The 12,125-nt window shown below is 44.6% G+C and overlaps 1 protein-coding gene across 1 annotated transcript in view; it reads right to left on the bottom strand.

Annotated features, from left to right (window-relative positions):
• Positions 1-12,125, bottom strand: part of LOC100516852 (radial spoke head 10 homolog B) — a 52,924-nt gene that overhangs the window by 13,457 nt on the left and 27,342 nt on the right. The window contains exons 11-14 of the mRNA XM_021086088.1: positions 11,036-11,225; positions 9,386-9,500; positions 7,918-7,997; positions 7,042-7,190 (exon numbers count right to left, since the gene is read on the bottom strand). Of these exons, the coding sequence (XP_020941747.1) occupies positions 7,042-7,190; positions 7,918-7,997; positions 9,386-9,500; positions 11,036-11,225 (534 nt within the window). The remainder of the gene's footprint in view (positions 1-7,041; positions 7,191-7,917; positions 7,998-9,385; positions 9,501-11,035; positions 11,226-12,125) is intronic.

Raw genomic sequence — 12,125 nt, 5'->3', positions numbered from 1 at the left:
AAGGAAGTGCTCCGGAAGCAAATGTCTTTAAAACGAGCCGCTTTGGAAAGCCTTCTGGATTAACCCTGCCATTTACCTGTCCACTCCTTCCCTAACCCCTGGCTGATCACGGGAAAGAATTCTGAGGTATCAGCGTAGGACAGAGAGAATGGGAGAGGAGACGACCCAGACGGGAGATCCCAGCACGGTTGGACAGGTGGGAAAGTGCTGCCCTGGGGGCCTCAGGAGAACAAGGACCAGAGCTCGGGGGGTCAAGAGACAAGGCAAGTCCAGTTGGAACTCAGGAAGGCGGCAGCCCTTTCGGTGTGTTTGGTTTTTTAAATTTTAACTTTTTTTCTTTTTAGGGCCGCACATGTGGAATATGGAAGTTCCCAGGTTAGGGGTCAAATTGAAGCTGCAACCGCCGGCATACACCACAGCCCTAGCAACGTGGGATCTGAACCATGTCTGCAGCCGGTGGGGCAATTTCCTGCTTGGTTATTCCACAGGGAAACCTAATCTTTGACAAGGGCCACCCATCCACAAGAGCTTCGGATCAGGCTTAGAGCGCCACAGTCCCACCTCTGAATGGACAGCCAAGGTTCCATACATATTATAGGGGAAGCCTTAATATAAAAGCCAGAGAACAAAGCCAACATGGGTGCGGAAGGAGAGCAGGACTTAGAGGGAACAGAGGCAAAGTGAGAGCAGAGAAAAAAGTCCCATTTGGCACCCCCACATCATTCATTTCTTCAGTGGACTAAGAAATATTCATCCAGGTCTAAAAACAAAGCAGCAACAGATGAATAGATTAAGATGTGGTACATATACACAATGGAATACTACTCAGCCATAAAAAAGGACAAAATAATGCCATTTGCAGCAACAAAGATAGAACTAGAGACTCTCATACTACGTGAAGTCAGAAAGAGAAAGAAACACCATATCCTATCACTTATATGTAAAACCTAAAATATGATGCAAATGATCGACAAAACAGAAACACATCATGGACATGGAGAGCAGACTTGTGGGGGTGGGGGTGCCAAATGGGACTTTGGGGGTGGGAGGGCGAGGGGAGTGCTGACAGGGATTCTGGGGTTGGTAGATGGAAACTATTATGTTTAGAATGGATGGGTGATGGGGTCCTACTATGCAGTACAGGGAACTGTGTACTGTCTCCTGGGTTAGAACATGATGGAAAATGAAAAAAAAAATAATGGGAGTGTATAGGCAGCTGGGTCACTTTGCTGTATAACAGAGATTGGAGGAGCACTGTAAATCAACTATACTTTAATGAAAATTTAAAAATAAATTTAAAAAACAGAGTGCTTAAAAAAGGGGGACTATGTCTAGTCACTTATGATGGAGCATGATAATGTGAGAAAAAAGAATGTATACATGTATGTGTAACTGGGTCACCTTGCTGTACAGTAGAAAATTGACAGGACACTGTAAGCCAGCTATAATGGAAAAAATTAAAATCATTACATAAATAAAAAAAGAAAAAAAACAAAAAGGGGAAATAAAGGATTAGAAATATAATAGAAATTCAAAAAGAAGGGAAGAGATAACAGAGGAAATCCCTCCTAAAGGAGAATAAATAGTGACAAGGATACGGATGGTCAGAGAGACAAGACTGAAATGAAATGAAATTGGTCCAGAGTTGATCCCCATGTTCCAGAAAAAGAGGATGGAGAAAATGGAAGGCAGAAAATCTGAACAAGTAATACAAGAGCACTTTGCAGTACTAAAGGACATATGTTTCCAGTGTTAGCTCACATAATAAATGTTTTAAATGACAAATACCAAAGCTCTATCACTGTGAAGTTTCAAAATAAGGATAAAAGCAGACTGCAAGATATTTTAGCAAGGGGAAAAGGTTACATGAAAATGATGGAGAAGCGAGAGTAATCGAGACAGTAAGAATAAAACATACAGATAAGTAAAATAGAATTGAGATTCCAGAAATAAAGCCATATATCTATGGTCAATTTTTTTTTTGTCTTTTTGCCTTTTCTAGGGCCACTCCCGCGGCGAATGGAGGTTCCCAGGCTAGGGGTCAAATCGGAGCTGTAGCCGCCAGCCTAAGCCAGAGCCACAGCAACGCAGGATCTGAGCCGTGCCTGCAATCTACACCACAGCTACGGCAATGCCGGATCCTTAACCCACTGGGCAAGGGTAGGGATCGAACCTGCAACCTCAAGATTCATTAACCACTGCACTACGACAGGAACTCCTAAGGTCAATTTTTTGACAAGGATGCCAAGACTATTCAATGGAGGAAAAAAGAATCTTTCCAACAGATGGTGCTGGGACAGCTGGGTATCCACATACCAAAGAGTTAAGTTGGACCCCTACCTCATACCATATACAAAAACTACTTCAAAATGGATCAAAGACCTGAAAGTAAGAGATAAAAATATACATTGCAAAAGAAAACCTAACAGTTAATCTTCGTCATCTTGGATTGGCGATGGATTCTTAGACATGATACCAAGAGCACAAGTGACAAAAGAAAAATTAGATAAATTAGACTTCATCAAAAGTCAGCAAAAACATTTAAATAGGTCAGAGTCTCATAACACATGTTCAAGTTTCAAATAGAAAAGTCACACTGGCTTATCATGCCGAGAACCAGGAAGATCTCAAACTGAATGAATAAAGACAACGAACAGATGCCAGCACCAAGATGGCAAAGATAATAGAATTAATTGACAACTATTTTAATTAAAATGTTTGAATGAGCCATTACAAACATGCTTGAAACAAAAGGGGAAAAAGGAAAGTCTCAGTAAATGAATGCAAGAAATAATCAAACGGAAATTTTAGAACTGCACACTGTAATAATTAAATTAAACACTCAATAGATGGGCTCAAAAGCATAAAGAAAGGGACAGGAGAAAGAATCCCTGAACTTGAAAATGGAGTAATAGAAAGTATCCAATCTGAATAATAGAGAGAAAATAGACTGAAAAATAAAATTAAACAGAGACTCAGGGACTCATGGGTCTATAACAAAAGATCTAGCCTTTATATTATCAGTCATAGAAGGAAAGGAGAGAGAAGTTGGAGCTGAAAAATTGCATGAATAAATAGAGGCTGAAAACTCTTTTTTTTTTTTTTTTTTTTTTTTGGCCTCACCCAAGACATGTGGAAGGTCTCAAGCCAGGGACTGAACCCAGGCCACAGCAGTGACCCAAGCCCCTGCAGTGAGACCAGAACCTTAACCTGCTGCACCACAAGACAACCCTTGAAAACTTCTTAAATTTGGTAGAAACACAAACCTACCAATCTAAGAATGTGACTGAATCCCACATAAGATAAGCCCAAAGAAATTCCCACCAATTCACATCTTAGTCAAACTTCTGAAAACTAAAGACAAAGAGAAAAATCTGGAAAGAAACGACAGTGAAACTACACCTTCCTACAGTGGAGAAAATTCACATGACAGCAGATTTCTCATGAGAAACCATGGAAGCCAGCAGGAAGTGGCACCGCCTTTTTCAAGCCCTGAAAGAGGGCAGTCAACTCAGCATGTTCTAGGCAGAGAAAACACCCTCAGGACTGTGGGCAAATTCAAGACATTATCAGAGGAAGGCAAATTAAGAATTTGTTCCTAGCAGATCTGCCTTAAAAGCTGGAGAACATTCTCTAAAGAGAAAGGAACTGATAAGGAATCTAGGAACTTCAGGAAGACTACGCTAAGAAAAAATATGGGTCAGCACAATATACTTTTCTTTTCCTCTTGAGTTTCATAAACTGATGTTTGACAGTTGAAGCAAAAATTCTAACAACGTCTGATGTGGATATAAATTTATGTAGTGGAAATGTCGGTTATGTTTTAAACGGTAGGGGGCAGACAGATGTACATAAGGTTTCTCTACTGCACTCAAATTGGTCAAACGATGACACCACAATCTATTTACAGATATATACTCCAAAAAACACTATTAGATCAACCAAAATGAAATTCTAAAAAAAAATTGTTCAAGTAACCCACAGAAAGACAGGAAAAAGAAAACTAAAAACAGAATAAACAAAATTCAAAAAGTTAAATGGCAGACTTTACACCTAACATAGCAATTACATTATATGGACATGGTCTAAATATACCAACTAAAAGAAATATTGACATATCATGCTGGTGGGAATACAAAATGGTCCAGCCACTCTAAAAAATAGGCGTTTTTTTTTTTTAATTAAACACATATGCTCTACGTAATTCAAAAACTGCAATCTGGCATTTATCCCAGAGGAATGATAACCACGTGCACAGAAACACCTGGATACAACAGTGCACACTCTCTTTATTCATTATAGCCACACGCTGTAAGGACCCCACATGTCCACTGGAAGGTAGACAAACAAATCATGATACACCCACCAAGTGGAACGGGATCAGCAATAACAAACTATTTTATCCATGCAACGACACAGATGCATCTCAAAAATAATTATGCTGAGTGAAAGCTGCTGTACAAAGAGAAAATAGAGAAAAGAGATACAGAGGATATGTGTTATAAAGTCTCAAATACTTTAGTGAGAGCCCCAGAGTGAAAAAATGGTTCCGAAGCAATGATTAAAGAAATAATAGCGGAAGTTTTGTCAAAACTGACGGATGGACCTCGTCAATCCACAGATGCAGGGTAACAGGTGCCAAATGGAAGAGATTCTTCCGGGCCTCATATGGGACAATTTGACCAGGGTGGCAGGGCAAAGACTAGAATGGACTGAACCACATCAAATATGTATAAATCCAGGAGTTAATCATGATATTTTCAAAAGTTCATTTGTCACCTTTGAAGAACTGCTAGGAATATCGACTCATTCCTCTGAAAATACAGGGGAAAAGTGAGCATCTATCCTCCCTTTGCTGTGTATTTCACAGTAATTAAATAGCCAACCAGGTAAAGTTCTTCTTGAAATAGAATTCACAGCTAATAAGGGCAGATGGGTCGGTAGAATCGAAAGTTACGACCATGGGACCCTTAAGGAAATAATGGATATTAGCAATGCCTAATATCAGGGCTCCTGGAACCACTAGTGAAAGGCTTACGGGGAACATTCGAAGAGAGGGATTCTGCTGACAGCATATGAGTGACTGGTCTGTCTCAGCATCGCGGGGACAGAGCATCTCTGATGGGAGGCAACAGGAATTACCCAGAACCGCCTGCAGCTTCATCAGGAAGAAACCAACTACTCAATGCAATCAAGCTTCTAATTCTAACAGCTACTTTAATGGGAAGATGGAGGGGAAAGGAACACGTGTTATCAATTCTCTGAGGCTGCAGCCACCAAAACCTGATGTGTGACCCATCAATCAACAGGGACAAAGAGCCTCATTTCTTAAGGGACCACGATGATGGGAGGAAGTGAATAAACATCTGTATCATGTGCATTCTCCCCCGAATCATACTTTTAAAGAACCATTTTCCTATTGATACTAGTTTTGGTTTTGGTCTTTTTAGGGCCGCACCTGCAGCATATGGAGGTTCCCAGGCTAGGGGGTCGAATCCGCTGTAGCCGCCAGCCTACGCCACAGTCACAGCAACGCCAGATCCGAGCTGCGTCTGCGACCTACAACACAGCTCACAGCCACGCCGGATCCTTAACCCACTGAGTGAGGCCAGGGATCGAACCTGCGTCATCATGGACTGCTAGTCAGGCTCTTTTCCACTGATACACGACGGGAACTCCTGATACTAGTTTCTCATCTATATATATATTAAAATTTGTAAAAGCAGTTTTTCATTTATATATGACACAAATGTTTAAAATCACTATCCCCCATTAGTATTCAATTCTTTTAGTTTTTTGGTTTTGGGGTTTTTTTGTGGGGTTTTTTTTTGTTTTGTTTTTTTGTCTTTTTGCCATTTCTTGGGCTGCTCCCGCGGCATATGGAGGTTCCCAGGCTAGGGGTCGAATCGGAGCCGCAGCTGCCGGCCTACACCACAGCCACAGTAACGTGGAATCCGAGCCCTGTCTGAGACCTACCCCACAGCTCACAACAATGCTGGATCCTTAACCCACTGAGCAAGGCCAGGGACCGAACCTGCAACCTCATGGTTCCTAGTTGGATTTGTTAACCACTGCGCCCCGATGAGAACTACTGTGGTTGGTTTTTCAGTTGTGGTTTTTTTTCCCACAGCTGTAGCATCACCAGATCCTTAACCCACTGAGCCACAGTGGGAACTCCACTTCTTTTAGTTTTATAATTTTCCCACAAGTATAAATTCAACGTGTCATGAAGAATTCCCTGGTGGCCTAGTGGTTAAGGATTCAGCATTGTCACTGCTATAGCTCACGTTCAATCCCTGGCCCAGGAACTTCCACATGTCATGGGCATGGCCAAAGAAAAAAGTGTCACGCAAGAAACAGTACCAAAAATATGAGACTATTATATAAATAGATGTCCTCACTATTTCCAACCTAATAAATTTTTTAAAATTACTTTCTTCATTGTTTTTTGTTTTGTTTTTTGCTGTTAAGGGCTGCACCCACAGCACATGGAGGTTCCCAGGCTAGGGGTCAAATGGGAGCTGTAGCCGCCAGCCACAGCCACAGCCACAGCCACAGCATCAGATCTGAGCCGCGTCTGCGACCTACACCACAGCTCACAGCAACGCTGGATCCTTAACCCACTGAGCAAGGCCAGGGATCGAACCCGCAACCTCGTGGTACCTAGTTGGATTTGTTTCTGCTTCGCCATGATGGGAACTCCTGAAATTACAGTTTTGATGAACAGCAATTTTCTTGAATGATGTTCATCTGCCATCTTCCTTCAAATGGCAAGATCTCTGCTTGGCAAAGATGCTGGAGGCCCGCCCGCTGCACCCCCTGCCCCCGCACGGAGAAGCACCCTGCATAGACACTGCTTTGGTTGCTCTGCCTCCCACTGCCACAGGCCACTGGAATTGCTCTCTTCTGCCAAAGGCTATGAAAACTCATCCTAGGTCTTCTCCTCATTTTTCACATGTCATAGCCAGAGTGCTGAGCCTTCCTTAAGTTAAAATGAGAATGCCTGTAAATATGGAGCCATGACCAACCAGGAGTCGCTACCTTCAACATCCAGAGGAAGTGTCTCGTCTTCATCGTGAGCTCATGGGGCGGGGCTGCACGTGGTCTGCAGTAAAGCGTGTAGATCTCCCAGCATCTGTCAGCATAGTTCAAAGAGCAGAGCGTCCGCTGTGCCCCACAGAATAAATTGCCTAAACATCGAGTGGGAAAAGGAAGCATTCGGAAAAGGATTATTACACAACTGTGTTTGGGAAAGCTTAATACGCATTACGCATAATAAATGTTGGAGAGGGTGTGGAGAAAAGGGAACCCTCCCACACTGTTGGTGGGAAAGTAAATTGGTGCAGCCGCGATGGAAACCGGGATGGAGGCCGCCCAGAAAACTAAATACAGAACTACGGTCCGACCCAGCAATCCTACTCCTGGGCATGAACCCAGACAAAACTACAATGTGAAAAGACACATACACCCCTGTATGCATCCAGCAGTGCTCACAACAGCCAAAACATGGCAACAACCTAAATGTCCATCAACAGAGGAGCGGATAAAGCAGACGTGGTGCATATATATTAGAGCCTATACTTAGCGAAAAAAAAAAAAAAAAAAGGATGACATAACACCATTTACAGCAACACGGATGCAACTAGAGCGTCTCATGCTAAGGGACGTAAGTCATAAAGAGAAATACTCTATGATATCACTTATATGTGGAATCAGAAACACGACACATGAACGTCTCTATGAAACAGAAACAGACGCACAGACACAGAGAACAGACTGGTGGTGACCAAGGGGTGGGGGAGGGAAGGCGTCAATGAAAATTCTCCGACTGTGTGTGGGAACCAATCTCGGTCCATTTAATCCTTTTGGCTTCGTGTGTGTGTGTGTGTGTGTGTGTGTGTGTGTGTGTGTGTTTACCTCTCACACGGCAGGCGTTGGGATGAATGTTCTCCGTCATGAGTTTTGTAAAACACAAAAACAGCGATGGGCTTCTGCTTCTGCGATCAGAAAAGACAGCGTGGTCACGCGTCCCTCCGGGAGGTGCGACCTGACTTGCCTCTCCCCGAGTGTGGGGCAGACTTGGGAACTGGCTTCTAAGGAGTAGGGAGTGGCTACGTGTGCAGGAGAGAGACGTGGCTGGCACACTTCAACCGCGTGACCAAGGTGATTCTCACCAGCAGCAAGACAGATGGATGCCACGTACCCCTCACGGGATGACATTCTCCCCCCAAGCCCGTAACGTCGACGTAATGATGCTAAGACATCGGCAAAGCGAAATCGAGAGACATTTTTACAAAGTAACTGACCGATAGTCTTCAGAAGCGTCAAGGTCATGAAAGACAAAGAAACCATCACGGGGTCTAGAGAACGGAAGAAACGTGACAACTACACGCAAGGTGGCATCCTGGATTTAATCTTGGACCACAAAAGGGGCATCAGTGGGAACACTCAGGAAATCTTACTAAATAAAGTCTGTGATTTGCATACTGGGGCTGCAGTAACGTCACTTCCTAAATTCTACGTGCCACGGTTCTCTAAGATGTCCTTAGAGGAAGCTGGATAATAGGAGGATAGGAATTCTCTGTTCTGATTTGGCAACACACCTGTACATCTAAAGTTATTTCACAAATAAAAAGTTCTCTCCTTTTTTTTAAAGATACAATATCGGAGTTCCCTTATGGCTCGGTGGGTTAGGGATCCAGCCTTGTCAGTGCTGTGGCTGGGGTTTGATCCCTGGCGGGGGAACGTCTGTACACTGTGCGCATAGCCGATCGATCAATAAATAAGCTACAATTATCAATTTGGCTCTGAGAAAGAGGAAATTCTGGTCTACAGAAAAGGTGGTCATGGCTATTTCTGAACAAAACCTTGAGAGCTATTTGCAGAATTGAAATCTGACCCACATCAGAAGGGTTTTCATGGGGGTTTGTTTTTGTTTTTGTTTTTGTTTTGTTTTTTTGTCTTTTTAAGGGCTGCACCTGCAGCATACAGAAGTTCCCAGGCTAGGAGTGGAATCAGAGCTTTGGCTGCTGGCCTGCCTCACAGCCACAGCCATGCAGGATCCGAGCCCCACTGGTGACCGACACTGCAGCTCATGGCAGTGCCAGATCCTGAACCCACTGAGCGAGGCCAGGGATCAGACCCACGTCTGCATGGAAGCTAGGCAGAGTCTTAACCCGCTGAGCCAGGACGGGAACTCCAGTTTTCATATTTTAATATTGTTTCTCATGGTTTCGTGGTTAATATTTGCGGTAAATGTTGCTTCAAACCCTTCATTTCAGGAGTCTGAGGAATAATCATGACTGTGGAAGAAAGGGGGACACTTTAACCATCCTAACGCTTACCTCAGACCTCCTCCTCTCCCGCGTCCAGGAGGAGTACTTACTGGTATTCTCTGTGATGAATGTGGTGGGCCAGCTGCAGGATGTAAGTCAAAAATGTCCTCAAAAGTATTGTCGTGAATGGAGAATGAATGTCTTCAACGGGTATGTCGTTGTTGGCTAAAAGAAGAACAGTGGAGAGCATGCCCAGTATTTTCTAGAACCTTCTGGCTGGTTTTCTCCTGGTACACAATTCAGCTGCATACAGTGAAGTAGGTTATTTCCTGGGGAACACGCTACACAGCATAAAAACATCCACCTCAAAAAGACCTGGCTGATTATCTTAACAAAAGACTTATGAGACGCCATGTCCTGGGGTTTTTCGAGGTGCTCTGAGCCCCCATTTTATTAATGCTATTCATTCCAAATGGGTTCTAGGAGAGTTTCAAACGTCTCAATTTGGAGTAAATAGGTAATAGTTTTCATATTTTATTTTATTTTTTGTCTTTTTGCTATTTCTTTGGGCCGCTCCCACGGCATGTGGAGGTTCCCAGGCTAGGGGTCAAATTGGAGCTGTAGCCACTGGCCTACGCCAGAGCCACAGCAACGCAGGATCCGAGCCGCGTCTGCAACCTACACCACAGCTCACGGCAACGCCAGATCATTAACCCACTGAGCAAAGGCAGGGACCGAACCCGCAACCTCATGGTTCCTAGTCGGATTCGTTAACCACTGCGCCACGACGGGAACTCCCATATTTTATTTTTTAAGTAGGTAATTTGAGGCTTTCGGTTCTGCCTCCCAGAATTCAGCTGAAAGAAACAGAACCCTCAAACTGTTAAATTTGTTGCATGAACCTCTTTTTTTTTTTTTTTTGCTTGTTAGGGATGGAACCCACATCCTCGTGAATACTAGTTGAGTTGTTTCTGCTGCGCCACCAAGGGAATTCCCTCTCCCTCATTCTTCTTTTTTTTTTTTTTTTTTTTTTTTTTTGTCTTTTTAGGGCCACTTCCACGGCATATGGAGGTTCCCAGGCTAGGAGCTGAATCAGAGCTGTAGCTGCCAGCCTACGCCACAGCTATAGCAATGCCAGATCCTTAACCCACTGAGCGAGGCCAGGGATCAAACCTGTGTCCTCGTGGATCCTAGTCAGATTCATTTCCGGTGAGCCACGGCGAGAATTCCTATTGCGTGAACGGTTTAAGCTGACTTCAACCCTAAGCCCAAGGTTACCTAGAGCCTTTTCTAGGCTATTCCAAGCCCTCCCTGACTCTCTCTGCTTCTGACCTGACAATATGTTGGAGTTTTTTCTACCATAGATCAGGGCTCTGTGAGGGGCTAGATGGTACGTATTTGTGGGCCAGGAAGCCTCTGTCACAGCCACTCAGCGCCAACGTTGTAAGGCAGAAACAGCCCCAGACAAGACATCCACCAATGAGCGTGGCTGTGTTCCAATAAAACTTTATTTATAAGAACATACAGTGGGGCTCAGGGGCCCACTTTGCTGACCCCTGCCATGGATGGTCTTTGACTGTTGCTGTTATTTCATGAGATTCTCTCTTCCGTTACCTTTTAAACACTTTAAGGACAAGAGCTGATTTCTGCAACACCCCTCCCAGCACCCATCCCTCCCTCAGCCCTTCCCAGCTGGTTTCACGTGATGGGATGTTACCCTACTCTTGAGACCAGAGAGGTGAAGGCTCTGGAATACTCACCGCCCAGCACCCTGTCCATATCGGCAAGGGTTATTTTGTGGTGATGCAGCTTGCAGTCTTTTAGGAACCTCCAGAAGTGAAGCTTTGTCATCAGAAAGGTGTTGTCCAGAGAAGGATCACACCCCAGGCTGCTGTAGAAGCTGTAGATCCGTCTCAGCTCTGTGATGTTCCTTAGGACGGCGTATTCTACCTGAAACGAGAAAACCGTACATATCCGCCATATACCTAACAAGAATAAAGGGAGAGGAGTTCCCCCTATGGCGCAGTGGGTTGGGGATCTGGATTGCTGCAGCTGTGGCAGAGGTCACAGCTGCAGCTCGGACTTGACCCCAGGCCCAGGAACGTCCACATGCCCTGAGAGTGGACGGAAAAGAAAAAAAAAAAAAAGTGCCCTCTAAACTAAATGAGGTAGGAGTTCCCACTGTGGCTCAGTGGCAATGAATCTGACTAGTATTCACAACGACGCAGGTTCAATCCCTGGCCCCACTCGGTGGGGTAAGGATCCAGCATCGCCATGAGCTGTGGTATGGGCCGCAGACACAGCTTGGACCCTTGGTTGTTGTGGCTGTGGTGTAGGCCGGCAGCTACAGGTCCGATTCAACCCCTAGCCTGGAAATTTCCATATGCTGCTGGTGGGGCCCTAAAAAGACCATTCATTCATTAAAGGCGGTAACACATGCAGTAGCGTTCACCTCTTACCACTGCAAGGGCTCATTAAATGTTCTCTGCTCCCTGCCCGTCCCCAGGTCAATAAAATGAAACGTCTGCGTAAGAGTAAAAAGGCAGCCTGGTGTTTGGACGGTGGGATTTCTTTCAGGCTGCTCTGTGGTGTCGTCCTATCTGAATGGCCGTGACGACATGCTCTTGTGTGCAGATCAAAATCCCTCGTGGACGCGGACACAAAAATCCTTGGCAAAATACGGGCAAACCGAAGGCAGCAACATACAAAAAGAAGAATACACCAACGCCAAGCGGGGTTTACCCTGGGGTCAGAAGGCTGGTTCAACGTTTGAAAAGGCAGTCGGTGTAATTCACCCCATGCATGGACCAGAGGAGAGAAACCACGTGATCCTATCAGCGCAACGGACAC

This window comes from Sus scrofa, chromosome 3 (assembly GCF_000003025.6).
Source record: "Sus scrofa isolate TJ Tabasco breed Duroc chromosome 3, Sscrofa11.1, whole genome shotgun sequence".
Taxonomy (NCBI): domain Eukaryota; kingdom Metazoa; phylum Chordata; class Mammalia; order Artiodactyla; family Suidae; genus Sus; species Sus scrofa.
Note: the sequence above shows the minus strand (reverse complement) of the source record. Positions and strands in the feature narration are given on the sequence as shown.